General features: G+C 35.1%; 1 protein-coding gene across 1 annotated transcript in view; it reads right to left on the bottom strand.

Moving 5' to 3' along the window:
• The window catches only part of LOC149278046 (A disintegrin and metalloproteinase with thrombospondin motifs 3-like), a 92,134-nt gene that overhangs the window by 46,228 nt on the left and 24,004 nt on the right, over positions 1 to 21,902 (bottom strand). Inside the window, exons 4-5 of the mRNA XM_089502442.1 lie at positions 13,936 to 14,086; positions 882 to 1,066 (exon numbers count right to left, since the gene is read on the bottom strand). Coding sequence (XP_089358568.1) covers positions 882 to 1,066; positions 13,936 to 14,086 — 336 coding nt within the window. The remainder of the gene's footprint in view (positions 1 to 881; positions 1,067 to 13,935; positions 14,087 to 21,902) is intronic.

Raw genomic sequence — 21,902 nt, 5'->3', positions numbered from 1 at the left:
AGTTTGCTTAGTTAATATCTGCAACATTTCACACGATAATTCTAATTGTATTGGCTGATTGCCCCATCGCAAAAGGAGGACACTCTGAAGTGGGAGGGTAAGCCATTGCTGCCATTTCTCTACCACATATTTTTATGATAGTTTCCCTTTAGTGTTCAATATCAGTATTTCTAAAACTAAAAAAAAAGCAAACCTAATGGTTTGCAGTGTAAAGTTAGCTGAGGATCACTGGAGATCACAAGTTGACTATTGGTTAGTTATACTTCCAATAAAAAAACATCCATTCATGAGTGAAGGGTTAAATTCTTTTTTTTCTTATTATATTAAGCTCTATATTTATTAAGTCTTTAAATAAAATGTCCGCAAACCTTAATTACACAAGGAACGCACTCAACTGTGGTCTGATAAGTAATAAACAATCTGAAACATGATCTGCATATGGATTAGTTCTGTAGACATTCTCATAGAAAGCAGACTCCAGCCAACTATATTTGATACCTTAAATCTAAGCATTACTTTAAAAGGCCTACACAAGAAATGGAACTGAAACATTTATAGAACTACTACTAGCACAGGATATCTACAGAATGTTTTATGTGAAGCGCAATGAAGCCACACAATCTTGTAGTCTCAAAATTGCTTATAAAATAGGGACAATTTAAAGTGTTAATGATATTTTTAAAGAGTTATGCACATGACATCATTATTGTATGATATTAATGAATTTGTGAATTACTACTTGCTACATTAAGTACATTAAGTAGACATTAAATATCCATGTTTTAAATGCAAACCTTTCCAAATTTTTGTTTCCTTTTCTCTGTGCTGAAGAAATACAAATTGGGAAACAAAAGTATGTAACATAAAAAAATGATACTCACAATGTTCATCAGCGTGAGGAGGTAGTTCTGAACATGTTCTTTTCCATGAAACCTGACAACAGAGTCATCAACTCCAAGAAGTACTTCGATGTTGTAATCATTCTCTCCTGCATGTCTGCGTTGTCTAATGGTTTCATTGACTTGCTTTTCAACGTTGGTATATATGCTGTCTAAATTCTCAAGGCCTGAGAAATCTGCCACTGTAATACAATAATAAAAATTTAAATATTATTTAAAAACTTCACAAATACACATTTTATACTACAAACCATGATAAGTAAAATTTATAAAAGAAAATACTTATCAAACAGTATTTTTACGTTTCTCCAAGCATTTTAGTGACACACAATTGGCTTTTATATGTAACAACAAAGTTTGGTTTGGGTTAACAGAGCTCGATTTTTTCTCAGTATCACAGTTGGTTAATAACTCATAAATAACTCTCTCACCTTTCCACATCAAAAGAGTAAGGTTTCTTTAGGTTGTGTTGAAAAGAGCAACATGGTTACTGTGGGTAAAACACTAGACATGCCACCAAACATCACAGCTCAACCTCAACATCTTTGACTTAGAAGTGAGAACAGAGTGCTAGTACATAGGTGGTAACTTCAAATACCAGGCCTTGTACTAAAATTACTTTTCACTATTTTATCTAGCAAGTAGAGTAAAAGATGCCATGGAAATATACTGTCATGATGCTATATACCGCCTTCCATGAATGGAAAATTCATTGTGAGTATTTGTAAACCAGTCTCTCAGAAATAACTCTCGTAAATCACATACCACATATAGGCAAATGCCTCGAAACAAGAAAACCGCAAGTAAATGTTTGAAATTTCCAAGAGAATTTCTGGGAGAATATTGGTTGTACTGCAAAGTATATAAAAATGTCTTAAAATATAGAAGAGCAGAATAATAAATACACTATGTGCTTATGCAGTCCACTTGCATCAACTACTGACACTGATCCTGGAAATATTATTCAACTATTAATGGCTTCTGAATCCAATTGGAGGCTTTCATGAGTGCTCCCCAACTGGTCACAAATAGTGGTCTACTAAAGTATTATAGGTAGGTGAACTTTTACATCTATAGGTGAAGCTGTAGACTACTTGAATTGGAAAAAACAAAATGAATACGCTTATTTTTCATAAAACAACCAATATACAGCTCCACATTTGATAATGCTAACATTGAAAAGGTTATATAAATAAATCTGCTAAAATACCATGTTTTCAGCCATCTGCTAAAATACCATGTTTACCATGATTTCATTCAACAGCTTGTTCTTTAGACTTGAGGCCCAGTCCTACTTTGTACACTAATCATTATCTTGATATAGTACTGGGTAGATAAGTCTTTGTTGTAGCATAAAATTGTCACATCAGCACTGTTCTTGGCTTACCCATTAGTATTTACAGGTGTTTGGTTCAATGCCTCCAATCTAGAGTTGGAGGCAAGTTGTTCTAGAAGATTTACTCAAAGCTCATATGCGGAAGTTAATCTATGTATATCTCTGTCTTCCTCCTTAAAAAGGCTGCAAGGGCGAATAGGTTCCAAGATCTAAACCCCAACCCATTATAAAGTTGGAACTTTTTCCTGCTTTAATGACAGGTTCCATTAAACAATCTACATAAATCTGTTATATATATATATATATATATATATATGTATTCTACAGATCGGTAACTCTAAGGTTATAAAACACTTTTGACTTTGAAACAGAAAATGAACATTAGGGCTAGACAACATTTCAACTGTCCAGACAAGAGGTGGGATGACCCGACTATCTTAGCCCTCCCCGCTTCCTCATCCACAGCTCCAATGTTCTGTAAGGTGGCCACGTTGGAGCTGTGATAAGGGTCTGTGCTGTAACAACTCAAACCTCTACCGATGGGCTGGTCAGGGAGATCAGGTGTCTTAAAGATGCAGTAGTTGTTCTATATTTATTCCCTTCAATTATTATATCAAAATAATTTAAATACTTAAAATGACCTAAATGAAGCATTTAATTTAAGTCTAAATCATAAGCCATAAGTAGAAATATGTAGGAGGTTGTGGGAATCAACAGTTACATGAGTGTCTATTTCTGTGGTTTCTTAACAGACGTATTACATTTGCAGGAGCAAACTGAAATGTATTTGTTATTAATAGAATATGTCTTGACAGTTTTCATTTAGTATTGTGCATTGGTACCTTGATCTCCTAGATCTCAGTAACATCTAAATCTGAAATAATTATATACAGATATGCAAAAATAATCAGTAATAACTTATCAGTAAGAACTGATTGACCTTATTTAATCACGTTGCAAGCTTGCCACTGGCATAAACCCAAGTAAGTGGGTTACGTGGAACATCCACTGTAATCCTAGAAAGCTTAGTGAGATAACTTGACTGCTACTATATTATGACAATGTTAGATAGAAGTTGTTTTTAGAAATGATTCAAGTGTCTAATGCATGTGCCAGACTCACAGCAAAGAATGCATGAGGTCATTTCTTGAAAAAAAAAGTCTCCTAATCCTCTGGCATGAAATAAACTACTTTTATATGCATGCTGGCTTAAAACCTCTTCCATTTATTTCATGTCTAATGCAATCACTATTTCATTACCAGAACAACTTGCAATATATTAAAGTGAATTGTTGTTATGTGCCTATAATTGATTAAAATCCTGAAAGTCAACAATATTATTCTTAACCGGTCTGGAACTCAGAAAAGGAGATTAAAATATGTTTTGCTTAGGAACTTAAATTCTTTTGAGATAAACCATCCTAATTTATTTGATGGAGTCCATGTGCAATTTTAAATAAAGAATATATCAACAGCAGTACCCAAGTATCAAAAATAATGCAGAAACTCATGATTTCCTCATGAGTAGAACCCAGAGTCTTCAAGTAAAACACTGATTCCAGAGGGCTCGTTGTGTCTTTCAATCTTCCCCAGGTTCTGTCCACTCCTGCAGGTTCCCACCCACTTACCACCCCTGCAAAAGCTAATTGGAGCTAGACGCACCCCTTGTCGCAGCCATACCCTTCCAATCTCCAATAAGAAGGAGGCGAGAGGGAGGGCAACCAGCCCTGGGAAGTGTGCAGGCATACTCATGAGGTCCAATCATATCTCTTCCTGACTAGTTCCTATGTACAAGTGATAATTCCCATTGTAGTGGAGTCCTATTGCTTGTACTTTAGGATTGATATTAAATTATATTTATATTTGTGTCTGATATTTGTAAATCATCAATAAAACTCCACAGCACAATACAATGAACTTGATACAGATTTATACAAACAAAGGAAACTAAAACTGTTCCTCTTAAGATAATGGCCTGAGCAAATTGGAGTAAAATTGTTTGTTTGACAAAAATGTCTCAAGGTCCAACTACAACCTTTCTGGAATTATCAAACTCACAAGTGATACAATATTTTAGGAATGCCAATGGCAAGAACCATAGCTGAAGCCACAAAAGCATTATTTCCATGGTAGTAGTACCATAAGAGCTTATAAAAGATATTCTATGGAATCTAAGATTTTGTTTTCTCACAGCTAAAACACCAATTTTCATAGATAAAAAAGCTGTCAGGAAGCATACACTCCACTAATAATATTCTAGTATGTTACACAAATAAATCATATAAGAGCTGTCATATTCATTCTTTTGAAAGTTTAATCACATAAAAAAACCCACAAAATTTAAGAAGAAGCCTTTTTTAGTTTTTATGGCGTATCTGCTTTTATGTCACATAGCAAATGTGTTCACGACATAAATATGAATGAAGAAAATTTTGATGTAATGATTAAATAATTATTTTAGGGGAGGGCCTGGGCTTTTTAGTAGCCTTATGAATGATGTCTTAATGCTGCTTTTAGGTATAAAAGTGTTCCGCTGAGTACATGGAACAGCACCTTTAATTTTTGGCATTTCCCAAAAACAAAATGTACTTCTATTATTCACAGGCATTTCCAGTAAAGCTCTACTTTTTAGAGGTGCTGCGGCAAACAAAGATCTGTGACTTGATGACTTCTCCATCCATTCATGTTTACATAGCGTTCATTTTTCCATCACCCGCCCATTATTGCTATGCTACTTCTAATTTGAATTTGCATTATTTTAGATCATGGGGGAGGGAAGGCCCTGCTCATTCAAACACGTTAAGACTAGTTAAGGGTTATGCACACAAGATTAGCCAATGAAGAACTGTGAACTGTTGCTTTTGACACAAATATATATATATATGTTTCTGAAATATTAACTGATACTCCTTAACTGTCTTCAAGGATCAGCTAGCAATGGCCTGTGGTTAATTTGTCAAGAAGCTATACAAAGCGGTTAATGCATAACTATGTATAGCCTCTAAGAAGAAACATAACACCCCCCATTCCCTATTTCCCTCTTCTTTTGTTTTATTTAGACTATGCTGTTAAATGCAAGTATGCTTTTGTATGTACTATGTATTATTTTGTATTATTTGTTATGTTAAAAAAAATGTTTTTTGAAAAAACGTTATTACATTTTTTTAAAAGAATCATAATAAGGAGACAAAAATCATGGTGCTGGGAACAAGGGACATCTGCTTACTATCACATAGTGAATGTCAAGAGGGGGTTTTCCATCGATATTAAATTTATATATGGTTATATAGTTTCTCTAAAGCACAAACTTTTTTATGGAAAATATAAACTTCTTAGTTGAGGATCACAAAATGTCTGGTTTTATACAATAATTTGTTTTAGCCCTTGAAAGAATTACGCAGTTGGCACGTTAATGTGAAATAATAGAAATGAATGCATGAAGAAGTAACAGTTTAATAGAATTGTGCAGGCATTGTTTTTAACAACATACAGTATTGGGCAGAATTACTGTAGCCAACATGTAGCTCTAGTTGGACTGCAATCCCCATGGTGCTCAAGAATTTCCTGCAGCAGAAGCTCATTGAGGTTGGACCTTCAGAATATATAGTGAAACTGAAGAGCTGAAACACAATTCTTCTGTGTGTTTATCTGGATGTATGCAGCAAGCCATATCGCCTAGGCTTGTATTTTACATACTGTGAAGGCATCTTCTTATGTAAGTCCAGCGTTTCACTCCTCCAGTTTTATAACAGGAAACTATCTCTCTGGTTTACTGATCTTGGACACAAATGTCCTAGATGTAGAATGTAAGTCAAACAGATGCTTTGTTGGCACACACAAGATACACTTAGCCTAGTGTCTGCAGACATATATTGAGGAAGATTCACTAAGCTGCAGGATGTTGAAATCTCCAGTGTTGCTTTACAAAGCCAACCAAGTACTTGTATAGGGATACTTGAGTTATGTTGGCCTTTTCTAATTAGAGTAGGAGTCAAATCTGCATTAAAAAATGTATACAATGAAATAATTGTAATCTTAAATGACCCTGAAACCTCTATTTTAATGGAGAACTTTCATTCTGCTATTCAACCAATTTATTACAAAACATATTATTAAGCAGTTGTTGCTTTCATGTATGATATTCTGGCACAAAACACGCAACTCAATGAACCAAATCTATTACTTAATCATTACATGAACGGTGATTTGCTTGGTGTTTGAAAATGATCTAGTCATCCGTAGATAAGCTTAAAGATCAGCACAGAACAGATTTATGTTCAAAATGCTGGCGTCACTGAATAATACATTTACGCTATGTGCTTTGGGAACTGGAGCTTGTAAGACTGTTGATATTTGGAAGCTGTTATTGACTTTAAGTAATTATGGCCCATGTCACAGATGAAGGCGTACTGTCTGTCTTGTGTATAGCATTGCAAATATAAGTTTTGCAACTGCTTACAATAACTACATGTAATTTAGAATGAACATACATTCTAAAGCTGCAGGAATAAAATATGTCATTAATTTGTTTTTAATAAGCAGTTAAACAGTTAATGGTCCTATAATGCTACATTGTTCATTTCCAACCACCATTTCCTTTACACCTGGGGGTCATGGAGCAATCCTTTGTCTTCTGTTGTATATAAATTAGATATTCAGTGGCACAGTGACTAGGGATGCTGGAATATGACATCACATGACTCACAATAAGGGTCAAGGAGTCTAAAAACCCAGTCGTTCCTTAGCCTACTCATTTAGTGGTTTAATGCCAGCCAAAAGCCTATTTTATATTGTATAAAATGTTACAATAATTTTAGTATGGTAGCTTTTTAAACAGTGGCTCTAGCTTATACACATTACACAACAGCGAGTCAACTACCCTTTATTATTTGCTTGAACTAATAAACTATACTGTTTAATTTAGTTATAACAGCATATTTTGTAGACTGATATCATAGTGTTAAGTGACTTTAAAGTGTAAAATGCATTAAGATGTGGATGGAAAAGCAAAACTATTTTCAGTATGAGAAAACACATTTATACTGATATTTGAGTAATAGTAAATTGCTGTGTATGAAAGATGGCTTGATCACTGTATATACTGATGCTATTATGACCTGTAGACCTAATGCAATCAGTATTACAGCACATCATTTCTCAACCAGAATTCTTTTGCTATTTGGCAGCAAAGAAGAAACAGACAGATTGTAAATTGCATTTTTAAATGTAGAAATAATGCACATAGGGTGACCATATGTTCTGTTTTCAAGTGCATCATGTTTACTTATGATATACAATACAATGACCATGATGAACACTTAATAATAGGGCTGGTCAGTTTGGGTTCCAAGGACATAATGCTGTGATACCCATATGGACCATGGGAACTCTACAGGTTTTTACACAGACTCTCCAGGGTAGCCTTGCTTTACCAGGGCTTAGGTCAGTTTCTTCTGTCTCTGGGCTGGGGAACACTGTTTGCATCCCTGCTGTCTACAGCTAGCCCCAGCCCTATGTAAGGGTAGCCCTGGCCCTTCAAAAAGCCACTCTCCAAGTAGTGGGTAGACTACCCTGGGAAGTTCCCAAGTATAAGGCTACTACATAACAATTTGGTAACCTAGGAGAGGCAGAGAAGGTTAACATGAGCATGAACAATATGTTATCCATACCATTGCTTTATTTTCTGCGCAGCAACTAATAACACATGATTATCAAATACACAGTTATATATTCTCAAAATACTCATCCTAATAACACATCATCAAAACCCATTGGTCTGAAGAAAGACTGTCAACCTCAATCTGATGCTGTTTTACTCAACCTATGAATATTTTTAATCTAAGAATATATAATAAATTGACATTGAAACCCTGTTAATGTCATCTTGAAAATTTTAAAATGAGCAACAAAATGCTGTATGGAAGTGCGGTTACTGTATTGGTGATACAGATGACATTTGTTATGTTATGTCATGTTATTTCTTATCTTTACTCTTTAGTGTTCCTTGAAGATTACTTCACTGCATTTTCAATACAGTTTCTCATATTTCTAGCTCTTTTGAGCTCTTGTGCAAACATTTTTCATTTGAGGGCTTACCAAGGAACAATAATACTTCAGGCAAGTCTATACCCTGTTAAGAAATGTCCTACTTGTCGTTGATGACACCAGCTCTACACAATGTACAATTTACAGGTGGTAAGTGCATAGGCTTGCATAGCCATACAGTAACTCTCAGCATTTTTTCAGGCACTGTTAGGACAAACAGTATTTGCCACACTGACGCCCTTTGTTCACCAATATGGCGGTGTTTCAATCAGAAACATCACTTATTTTGTTTACTGGTACCTGCTGCCTATCTCCAGGCGGACAGCATTGCCATTTGTAATGCCCATGCATGTGTGATGCGGCACAAGTGTACAGGCACTGGAGAAGTGTTAACCCATAGTCGTTCATCTATGATAAAGGAACAGCAATGTAAACATTTTGTCATAGCTAGGTTGAATCTTGTCTGCCATGTAACCTATGTCTGCCACTTTCCCCAATTAGTCATTTAAATGACTTTTTTGTGCACCTCCTTTTTTGTTTGCCATAATATGCTTTCCTGTTGGGGTTAGCTGTGGAGCGTTGCACTGTCTAATATAATATATGTATAGGCTACTAAAGCTATATAAGTATCTCTCTATAATATATTTTCTTATACATTTAATGTAAAATATTCTTTTTGAAATATATATATATATATATATAATGATTTGCCTCACTACTGAATGCTTTTACACATTGTGAAGTGAACCAATGTTTGTTTTTCCAATGGGTGAGCAATAGACACTTAGCTTTTAATTAGTTTGTACTCATATGGACATAATTCAATTTAAGTAATGATCTCTATTATGAACTCATCAGTGCCATGGAAATGTAATGTAACAAAGTTCTAAGAAATTCTCTAGAAGTACTCTAAAGTATATTGACAGTGGAGCTATGTGGTGAGGGAATTCATTATTTTAAATATGGTAATACAACAGCAAAGACTTTACGTTAAGAAATATATTTTTATATACTATGTTTATTTTTATAATATTACACAACAAACAGAGATGGGCAAAATGGCAAACACTGGAACCCTAGGTCTAATTTGGGTCTGCTCATCTAAACAGGGTCGCCATCAGGGGGTAAAACGGTACTCCCTGCTTGGCCGCAGGAAAGCAAGGTCTCTGCAAGCCCCTAACACTAGCTCCCGGTCCCACTGCTAGGAATTTCCCTGCGCACAGACATAGCGTGTGAGGACCTTGAAAGAGCAGAAGAGCTGGTACCTCTCTACCCCTCCTGAGCCAACAAAGATAGGTTGTTTGTGTGAAAGTGTAAATAAATATGTCAGTCTGTGTAAGTATGTTACTGTATATGGGTGTAAGTATGTTACTCTGTGTGTATGTTATTATGTATGTCTAAATATGTTGCTGTGTGTATAAGTATGTTAGTTCATGGGTTTGTTGGTATGTGTAAATATGTTTGTATGTTACTGTGTGTTTGTAAGTATGTAAACGTTTGTGAAAATATGTTACTGTTATTCTGTTAGTACGTTACCTTGTGTGTAATTAGATATGTGTGTAATTACATATGTTAGTTTGTGTGTATAAGTATGTTAGTAGGTGTTGTAAGATTGTACCTGGCCCCATGATTTCTGTAAGTAAAGTAATGCCAGCCAGATCTCATTCAGCTAAACTTCCTTTTCTGTGTTTGCGACTTTCCACATGCAGGTGAGCATTTTCCATATCCAGAGCTTTAACACAGACCACCAATACATGCTCTAGTTCTGATTTGACCAATATTAGACTGATGCTGTATAACTCCCCACATCAAAAACCTCTATCAAAACTGTTCAACTAGATGGAGTGTGTGCATGTGCATATATACACATAATTTGCATGAGTTTATAAATCAAACTCTTCAGTATCAGTTCTGTATAGTAATTAACACTATCAATGGTCTTTTTACTATTTATTCTTTATTTCTATGCCTTCATCATAAAAATAAAGCACAACAAAAAAGAAGAAAACAACAGCAGAAAAAACTTGGCAGTACAAATCCGTCACATGTCCTTATAAAAAATGCTTCTCTAATTAATCTACATCAGGCCAAGGTACTTAGACAATATGATTGACGAGTAAGATAAATCAGTTTATATTTGTTGAAAGGGAAATTATCATTAAAGAACTTTGTAAATTGTAATAAAAGTGATATCTAGTAATACATTTAAATGTATACTTGATGTTGAGCATTTGTAGAAGCATGAGGGGGCAGCATGTGGAAATACTTGTGCTCGTTACTGCTACCCACATTTCCCACAGTAAAGAAAAGATTAAATGATGTTTTTCATTGTGTTAAAAAGATCCTCAGAATGACCTCTGCGTGAATAACGTTTAAAGAGAAAAGCAACCACTAAACCAAGGAGTCCTTTTCAAACATCCAAAATGACCAGCTTGGTCTCTTACAAGGAATTCTATAAAAACCATTGTCTACATTGCCTCTCAGATCAGGCGACGTCTCATTTGTCTTGTTTGTGCAATAATAAAAAAAAAAGAAGGAAATGGGCTGATTGTCTGCAAATTAAGATGTGACATTTTCATAAAGAACAAGGCAAGAAATTCAATTCAGTAGTTATTTAGCATAAGCATTCTGCAGAGTTTGGATAAGACGTCATAGCTAAGGTCATTTGGACTAGTTCTCTAATGTGTTCTCACCGCAGAGAAGAAAATGTGTTGTTTAGATAAGAAGACAAGTGTATAAACTCACATCACAATCTGTTTACACTGATAATCCAAGATATAACGTATTTTCATTTTACATAATGGAAAACGGCACATTATGAAATTACCAATTGTACTGATGTAGAAGGTAAATGTTTATGTGTCAATTGCAGTAACAGAGGTCTGCAGGTTGCTATGATTAATTAATGGTATGCAAATGCTATTTTAGGACATTTTACAAATACAGAAGTTCATAAATAAAGTAAGTCATCAATGCGCCAAAGTATCCACGGTATTTCCTTGTGTATTTATTATCCTTTATTTATATAGCGCCAACAGTTTACGCAGCGCTTAATACAATACATAAATTCAAGGGATATGACAAGACAAGAATTGACAGACTAAGACAAACCGATACATTAGGTGGAGAGAGCCCTGCTCGCAAGCTTACAATCTATCAAGTTGTGATAGGCATCACTCCAAAAAGCCCTGGAAAAAAAACTAGTTTTCTTCAAATTATGAAGAAGGGAAAGGGGAATCATCCATAACTTATTTTATTAAATATATCAACAAGACAGATTTTTAGATAAATAAGTTTGCTAACTGAAAAATTGAACACTAAGTTTTAAGAATATATGCTTTTCAAATTGCTATCTAACTGGTGCATCTCAATAAAGTCTTAAGTGCATACCAGTACATCAGCATTGCAGGTGGTTCAAGCTTTATATAAATTAATCCCATTGCACTTCCTTTATTTTTTATAACGCATTATTAAAATTAGCTATTGTAGAGGAAATTTGAATATTTAGGTACTGTATATATGAATGTATTACCCAAGCATTCATCTAATTGTTAAGTAGTTTATGGCTAGCACATAGATTTGAAGCAGGCATTCCTGATCAACTTCCAGGGCATCCACCCATTGGTTTGTATTTGGTATTAGCAACTAATTGTATGTCCAAACATAAGAGCGTAATTAGAACCTCTATTGTGTCAGCTTCTCCTCTAAGGTCCTGCATTCCCAAGCAACCAGGAGCAACGCTCAAATCATGTCTAATGTCTATGGGTTCCCACCTGTGACAAAAGGACTTGGGCCCGGTGTCATGACAACCTCACCATATACACAAGCATCCTGACTCATTGAGGAAGGGGAAATCCTCCCAGAAACAGAGATAAAATCACCCACACTATTACTGACATTATTTGATGCTAATTACCAAAAGTATATTTCAAGTCAAGCATCTCTCCCATATGTAATTGAGGTTAAGGAAGCATAAGCACCAACTCTTGTGAAATGACATCTGGATAGTTAATGCTTCAGATTTAGATATTACCAAAGATACTTTATAAAAAAGGCTCTGGTCTTCTACTGTATATATCTATATATATTCTCTATATAACTCTATATATTCTATTGTATTTTTTGTATTAAATTTAAGTTAGAAAATACTAATATGGACATTAATGTCTTCTACATCAAATAAAACATATTGCTTTTTTTGTTTATAACTGTTTCTTTGTTGAATGCCATTAATTGTTTTTGTTTAACTTTGAAGTTTCTGCTGCCCATAAATGTGTTCTCCTTAGTTTAGGATTTTGCTTCCATCCAAAACACCTACAGCATGCCACAGATTGTTATCAGATAATGAAACTCGGAATGAATGAAAATGCAAGAGAAAGGAATAAGGTATCCTGAACATAAAACAAAAGCAAGGACCAAGTAAGGTTTTAGGCAGGAAAAGGTCCAGACTAGATTGGCCAAATATTATGGGGTTTTTTTTGCTATTTTAGTCTATGTTTCTATGATTCTTGTATGACTCCAAGAAGAGGTGTCTGTATATCATGTTCTGTTTAACAGGTTTAATTTACATGCAGTGTTCAACTGTGGACAAATAATCTCCACAAAGCATCAGATATAATGACACAAAAAACAGTTTACTGCAAAGAGAAAAATATTTAAATATTGATAATTATATATTAAATGCAAAGTGCATGTTTCAAACGCTGTCTGGAATATATGTACCAGATTACCTTTTTTTAGTGTGTCCACTTATACACTGGGCACATGTGGTATAGTTGTAGACAGGCCCCAGTCTAAGATGACCTGAGCCACTTTTTACATTTTGAACCCCAAAAAAATCACTTTTAATAAGATGTATTCACATAAAGACCAAACAATTTAACCTAGAATTTGGTGTACTGGTGTCTGGAAGAAGATCTGAGGAAATTATTTTCTGTCCACTACTGCCATGCAGGACATTTAAAGTCGTGTGAAAATTCAGTGAACTGAAGTGAAGAGTGGGCCAAAATCGCTCTAAAACGATGTGAGAGACTGATAAAGTCTCTCACAGAAAATGATTACTACAAGTTATTGCTGCTAAAGGTGGTTCTACAAGCTATTGAATCATAACATTTTTCACATATGGCTTCTCCATTTTGGTTTTATTTTTGTTGAATAAATTATGACACGGTGTAATATGTCATGTGTTGTTCATCTGAGGTTGTATTTACCTAATTTTTAGACGTGCTAAGGAACAGATGATTGTTATAATGTCATGATATGTTAAACCATAGATTTCCAAGAGGGTGTACTTATTTTCACAAGACTGTAAGCTGTCAGTGACAGTGCTGGGTATGACATCACATTTACCAGGGAAAGGATATCTATTACCTCTGCTAACTGCCTGTAACTGTGAATCATGTAAGGATAGAGGATTTGCAGCAGAAAGGTACCCTGGCATATGCACATGTATGAATTTGACCCAACATACCACTTATAATTATAATAGGTATTGCTAACTTGCAGGTTAAATTAGGAGTCTCTGCTTACAGAGGAGGCCTGCTCACCCTAGTTTGTTCTTCTATTAATTACAAACCCCACATAAATATTTAGCCACCAACATACAGGTTAATAAGAACAAAGTTACATCAATAACATGCTTTGTTTTTAACTGACCTGGTCTGCTGGTGAAATCATCAGGGACAGCTTGCTTTGCAGCTGATCTTTTATATATTTGATGTACTCTCCCTTGTTCTTCCTCATTTTGCTTGCCTCTTTCCAGTGGTTCAATGAAATATTCATCTTCTTTTGTTCGGATCATTCCAGCCTATGGTGTAAATAATATTAATCATGAAACAATTTTATGTAGCTCTATAGAAAATTAGGAAATTTTTGCTGAAGATGTTGCAATGCAAATACAATGTGTTGCTCTCCCTGTGGGTACCAGATAGTTAAACCTTTATTATGTAAACTGCTAATTTTAAACAATGCTGTTGGAGCCCATAACTTAACCGATCAAGAATGTAACACTAGCAAACCATCAGAATAACATTTACAATTCATTTACATTATAATCGACAATGTTTTTGGAGAGTGAATACATTTCATCTGGAAACAAATTACTTGGTCCTTATAAATGCAAAAAACTTCTGTCTCAAAACATAGAGCCACACATTTTATTAACTAGGTCTAATTTTCTTTTTATCACTGTATTCCGCAATGGAATAAATACTTTGCGTTGGCTTACTGACATTTTCTAATAATATTTGTCATTTTTCGGGTTTTGTTATTCTGCATGGAAAGATATAACTCCCACACACTTAAAAATACTAATTAAAAACTGGCATGATAATATTTTGACAGCATAAAGATGTCAATTCTGCCTATCACATACAATGAAATATACACTTTTTTTCAACACCAATATGCTTCTCATTAACCCAAGATTCAGATGTACGTTCTTCTACAAACAAGCCTATTGTTTCAAATGTCACTTTAATAGGTGTATTTTTGAGTTTCCAAGCTATTTTTCATTCATAAAATCAATGATGCTCTACATCCCAGGCTCCACCCCCAGACCCCCCCCCCCCGGTCGGGAGGTATGCGAATGTCTTTGTCAAAGTCATAGCATGGGGTTATGTAAGTAAGAACGTTCAAGCAAAGTGAACTAAATCATGATAAGAGCTACCGCATCCATAAACCATGGAGCTAAAAAGCTAAAGAGTTTTGTCTTCTATGACTGTAGTACCAGTGGTGACAGGAAATAAATTGACACTTACTGTATATCATATGACTGAATTTCATCATGCGTGATTACATGACCCGGCCTGGCAAGCTAAGAGTCGGCCAGAGTTTAAATAACATGTTAAGAGATACTTTACCAACAGAAGCTAAAGAAAGCCGCATACAAGGATAGAATGTGATTTGTACTACAAGCTACAAATACACCTTGCTATTTCAAACTTTGAATAGCAAGCATAAATTTGTATGCATAGATAGATAGATAGATAGATAGATAGATGTTGTGAAATAGAGTATTTGCAAAATAAAAGGAAATGAAACAATGAGAAAATGAAAATTAATTTCTAAGTCAAAATAAATAAAATCGAAGGCTAAACTAGAGTCCTACAGAGGGAACTTACTTCAACACCTGTCATGATTTGTCCGACGTCTTTTCAACAAATGTAATGCTATAGGGCCATGACAAAAGTTCTCCTACAGCCAGCCAAATACATCTATCAATCTAATTAAGATTTCCAGTTGACAAAAATGTATATCCCGGCCCTAAAACTGATGAAATCAGATCTTCTCTGATAGTCCTTCTCTTGGCTTGTATAGATTTGTAGGCATGCACCCTCTGTGGCCCATTAAACAGCTCAAGTCAACACATAACATTACTTCTAAACTGAGATTCTGAATGTCCCATGCAATAGAACATGTGGGTCTACTGTAACAAGGATACGGAATAGTAAATAAATTAGACACATTTTCAAACCTTACTCGGTTTTTCTACCAAGGCTCACAACACCATGGCCAAATGTTAAAAAATGGTATACTAAATTTATTTTTACGGTATAAGAATATTGACTTTATCAGAGTGCCAAACCACATTTTGCCTAGTTAATTCTCAGAAAGTTTCTTTAAGGTGAAATAGCCCAAGAGTATGACTAAGCCTTCGTTGAAATTATAAAGTCATCTGTTTCCATCATTTACTCACTTTTATTGGTTGCACATTTCTTAAATGTTATATAATTTGTCTAACCTTAGCTACTACAGTCTTATCCTATTTTTTTTTCACTTTTCCAGGGAATGAGATGATTGAATCTTTCAGGCTGTGAATCTGGATGGAGTCACATCATGGCAGCTTTCAGTTTATATACTACGATATTAGATTGGCATAGCGCCGCTGTGTGCCAATATATTTCCCGTCATGCTTCTGAAAAAAATAAACCTTTACTAATAGTTGCTATGGGAACGAATGTGTTTCCTTGGCAGATGCAAACCATTGTCTGCAAAAGCTCTTTGCGTTTGTTATGAACCAAATAAGAGAATTTCTGGACGAAACAATCTAGCGCTAGTATTTGTTTTAACAAAAGTTATATTTTTTACTTTTTCGGATGATATAAACCCAATATATGTGTATTTATAAATAGGTCTATCTGAAATGTTTAACTCTTCCAAAGGGCACCGAGCAGAGTGACTGACTCATATGTGTGTGGACAACACCCACATCTGGATTTTCTATTATGTGTAGTTATGAAGTACTAGGTTTATTCATTGCAGACATTTAAAACAGGTTTTGTGATATCCTTTCTCATATCTTCTTTACAAGAATAGAAATAAATCATTATTCTGGCTGTCTCTATAATGTATAAATATATAGCTAGACTATCCTTTTTACTTTAAGATTCCTGTAGGTAGGGCAAAATCTAGGTTCCACTTGTCCCACGATTTCTGTCTCTCTGACATATCAATCTTTTAGGTAATTTAAATACAGAGCAGGATTACATGAAGAGTTAGAAGAGGGTTGAAGTAACGCAATTAGAAAAAAAGAAAGAATAGATAATGGCGGGAAAAGGATCAGGGCATACTATGGTAGGAAGTGGCAATAAAAAGTGGAAGAAAAAAAATATGTTAATATTATATTGGGTAAGGGATGTGGACGTGAATAAGTCAGGTTATATTAACAAAATTGTATATAACTGATTAAAAAAATAATGATTAATAGAAATTATTATATACTAGCATAAAAACTATAGAAGATAGCCAACTGCATTGCCTACAACTTAAAATAGAGATGTTTTTGTGATACTAACAGCCAGAGATCTAATGTGTTTGACTATTATCAAATAATATCGGAAAATAGATGTGACAATAACATCATAGCTAACTTACCACATGTCCATCTTAAGGAGGAGCAGTCCCCATTTGGGACCTAAATCCAATTGTTCCTATTTACTCCCCTGATATCCCTGATTATTAAGGAGCTCAGAATGTTTGTTGGGTATGAGTGTATGACAGTGATACAAAAAAAACTTTGTATTGCTAATGCTAAAACCAATAGTGATCTCTATCAACTGAAGTTTCACATCTCAAAAGTTATCACATTAATGTAATACAACTCTATGACAGTAAATCATCACTGGTACAAAGGTGAAACAATGCAGTGCAGTTTTATGCAACATTATGGGAACTCTATGGATTTTACCTACAGGGAATTGAATTTAGAGCTGATTACTGGACCTATCTGTCAGTTTTTAATCTCCAAAAGGGGAGCAGTGTTCATGTTCACCTATTCACTTATTCTAATTTTTTTTCCCACTAGGTACCAGATGAGACCTCCCTGCCTGGAGAAAGCAGAAACTGACAGGGATTTGGCCAGAGCCTCCAGGTTCAACCCAGAGAGTTCCAAGAGATGAGCATGCACTGTTGAATAGCGGTTGAATAGCGGTGGCAGCAACAATTTGTGCTTAAATGTTCATCTAGAACATTTTAAGAGTAATCTTTGTAAAACACAAATTTTTTCTCATTCTCTGACTGCCGGCGAAACAATGCCCCCGCAATGTGCACATGCATTGCTATCCAAGCTGGATTATTACATACAGTTATAGTCACAAAGAAAATTAGAGAGTCTATAAAACAAATATAAAAACATGTAAACAAAGTAAAAATTATCTACTATCATGTGTTCAAATCTAAAAAGCAAGACAAATGTACAATTCACTAAAAAAAACCAAACAATAGAAGAATGTACTTTATTAAAAAAAACACAGAAAGGCTAGGCCTGGAGACCAAATGGTTATCATCTGGAAAACATTGCAAAAGTGTGTTCACATAAAGCTATGCTTACTTGAGTTTAGCCATATTAATAACAGTTGGATGACCAATACATTTTAAAACTATACACAGAAGTCTGATATTCAAATGTTTTAATATCACTATAGTATGTATAGTAGTATCACAATAACAAATCCCTAATTGGATTTCGTGATGGAAGCCAATGTTTCTTGATGGGTCATAATTCTGGCCATGTTTTAGAATATATAAAAGATATGTATACTGCCATTTACGTCAGCAATCATTCTGTGTTTTAATTCCAAATTCCAGGCAGTAGCATCTAAGAAATGATTAGGTATACACCGTATTATACATCATATGCATTGCAAATGTGTACTCATAGGTAATCTGTATTAAATGATCATACATGAAGTGATATAGTGCATTCCATAATAAAAGAGAAATAACCAGTGCATCAATGTGGGATTGTTCTTGTATGGAATATATGGGAAAGCTGTCTACATCACCCCCTTAGACTATTGCAGTGTGTTGCAGTATGTATCCAATGGGTGACCACACACTAAATCCTTGGATTGGCCACACAAACAGTTTGTGGGAGACACAAAGCCAACCCTTACATATGCCCGTTGTGTCTGATGGCCAGTCTGGACCTGACATTAACCTTAGAGGGACACATGAACGTGCATATGATAGCTCAGTGATCTCTTAAGCTTTACATAGTATTCCCCTTAAAATTCATCAGGGGATACTGCAGAATCGCACCGTATGTATTTGTCACATTGCCTCCCCCTTTCCTTTGTTGAGCACATCTGCTGACACACAATGTACTTAATGTCAGTCAGCTCCAATGCTGGCTTGGCAAATGCTCTGGTCAGGGGTCTATTGAGACCAAAGTATGCATGCATGGAAATCGCCACTTATTTCAATGAGAGTTATTTCTTGCTATTGATTGGGTTCTGTGGCATGCCAATCAGTGACATGGATGATTGGATGGTGGAAAGAGTGGGAAGCTGTGGTTTCTTCCCAAACAGAAGTAGATTTTCTCTCTTTCTTTAATTGTAGATAATGCATATGACAGTACTTGTCATGTACTTTGCAAAGTCCCTTTAACTATGAATGTTTAGCTAGCTAAAGCTTACCCAACAAATTCATACCACAAAAACAGACTTACATTTTTGGTGCTAATGCTGGTGTAGGTGGTGTACATTATAGATTTGCCTTATTTTTGTCATATAAAGTGGACGCAGGCAGGTATTTTACTAATGTTCAAGATGAGTTAAACAATGCAAGTCATGCATTTTATAAAAGACCCGACGCTCGGGTTTAGTGAATAAACAGCTAGTGAGTCCCTTTGTGAATATCTGCTGAAATGGCATTTTCTGATATAATTTAGATGTGATAATTATATGATATACAACAATTATATGATTTATAATTCATTTATAAAATTAAAGTTAAACATGTGGTTTTCTTTGTCAGTCAGTGAATGTGCTTTTGAGATTTCTTTTTAGGTTCACATCCTTTAAGCTGTTATTAGTAGCAGGGGTCAATCCCCTGACACGAAGCTATCCACCTTCTCCCCATCTACCCTTACAGAGGTTTTCTGAACCAATTAACAACAATCAGCAACTTAAGAAGAGATAGGATGAGAGATAAAAGGAGAGGAACAATGGTGCAGGTGGTGAGAACATGAAGTTGGCATAACGGCTCCCATGGTATACACTTAAGATGGGTAGTGAATACAAATATATTGTACATGTTTATTTACAATGTATGGTTTAGGAAATCTGATCTGTTTTAATACTATGGTTTTGAAGCATCTTGAATGCTTTTCTTCTCATCTAGTTCTGTGCTTTAGCTTTCATAACTTGGACAATTGCAGGTGGCTGACAGAGTTCTAGTTTGCCACTGCTTAAATAGAAGCCCCACTGAAAAGGATCAAGGGCCCTGTGTTCCATCAATTTAATATCCCTGCATAAACGCCAGGCAGGCAGACACAGCACTTGTGCCAAGACAAACATATGGGACTCAGCTGAAGGGGGGGGCAGTTTTTAGAGACAGCTCTCTAGTCTAAACTTCTTAAGGATTTTGTATAAGCGTGCTTTCATTCAAAAGGAGCTGCTTCGTCTAAAAACACAGATTCAGCTAAAACACTGCCACCTTTCAAACTCCTTGTTAGCTTAAGGTGTATTTAGTTCAATGGCTGTGAGATTCCTGCGTCACAGATACTTATTTTTTTCTTTAACTTTTGAAGAAAAAAAAACTTTTTTTTTAATTTTGTTGAAATTAGTTATTTTATCAACCAAGTTCACAGGGTACATACACATACATATGTGGGAACTTGATGGGTTCTCCCCTAGAATTACTGAGTGTTAGGTGTGACTTTGTTAATTAACAATGTATCCATAGGAATCTAGGGCAACACATCTTCAAAGCTAACAAATCGATGGATTTCAGCTGTAACATAGTACAGACTGACAGTATCTATGAACAATGCATCCATGGTGTGCAGGACACAATAGTAAAGCCAGTGGCTTATGTATACAAAACATTGTGTTGCAAAAAAAGTTATACCAGTGTTTCCCATATCGTAATATTGTACATATCGTAACTATTATTTCACATTTCAGTACCTAAACAGAACCCGCTCAAAATAAAAAATGGATTATTCATGAAGATTTTTTTTTTATGCAAATAGCATCGAGAAGTGCAAAGGACTGCTTGACGCGTTTCACACCTAAGTACTTAATCGTAAGCCTTTTCTGTAACACATTAAAATATACACACGTATTCAATACGTCAGTTGCTTAAACAGCGAGGCTAACTGATACTTATCATTGTGGTGGGGGAAATCTATCTGCTATAACGCTCTAGTGACAGTAAGGCTGTTAAATCCAGTGTTTATTCAGACAATATTGTCATACTATATCCAGCATTGCTGACATTGTACAGATGCAGTAGCTGTGTAGCTTCAACTGCTATAGAGTAACTAAATACATTGAATCAAGCTATTAAGAAGGATTTCCTCATGTCAATATTTGCTATAGGTTTTAATTATATCATTTCATACATCTGTCAACCCATAGGTCAACTGGAGCATATAAATCAATACTACATATTTTACTGTATAATAAATAGATAAAAGGTGGATGTCGATTTCACTTGAAAAAATTGTTTTTACAAATAAAGATGCTTTCATTCTGTGTCAACAAATCTATTTAATCCTTTCAATGTGCATCCATCTTGCTTGAAAATGCTGTTTTACTCTCAACTAGAAGCAAAGCAGGTGAGTGGAAAGTTCAACCTTTTTTTTTTGTTCAGGACAGGTCTTGGAGGAAGCCCAAGGACCGGAGCAGCAGTAAGTGTCCTTAGGTAAGAAGAGTAGTGTGTCTAGTCTGGATCACACAGATCACAGATCAGAAAAGTATCAGATTCCTGCACCTAAATGTAACATGTTTTCAGCATAGGATATTAAAGCTACAGTAGCTGCAGCTTGTAACGTATATAGAGTTGTTTTTAAATATGGCATTGTTTTGGAGATTTTGGAGAAAATTAAGGGGTTATTTTAACTATGGAAAATTACTATTTTTTCTTTGAAAGCAGTCATGCGATATTTGGGTGGCTTTCCCTTCTCAAACCCTAAACTGCTAATGAAGCCCAGCTTAAACCAGTTGTTTTCAGTTTACTGAACCGCAAAATGTAGAAAAACTTTAAGTAAAGGTAACCAAACCAGCTAAAAATCCAAACAACATATAGCTACATTTGACATGGCAAACCAAGTTTATCTTTGGGCCTTGAGGCCTGGCTTTAGAGAAGCTGAGGCTCATTTAGCCACCATGTAGAAG

Source organism: Sceloporus occidentalis, unplaced genomic scaffold (assembly GCF_023333645.1).
Source record: "Sceloporus occidentalis isolate IW3139 unplaced genomic scaffold, rSceOcc1.0.p SCAF_203, whole genome shotgun sequence".
Classification (NCBI taxonomy): Eukaryota; Metazoa; Chordata; class Lepidosauria; order Squamata; family Phrynosomatidae; genus Sceloporus; species Sceloporus occidentalis.
This window is presented reverse-complemented; position numbering and strand designations above follow the sequence as displayed.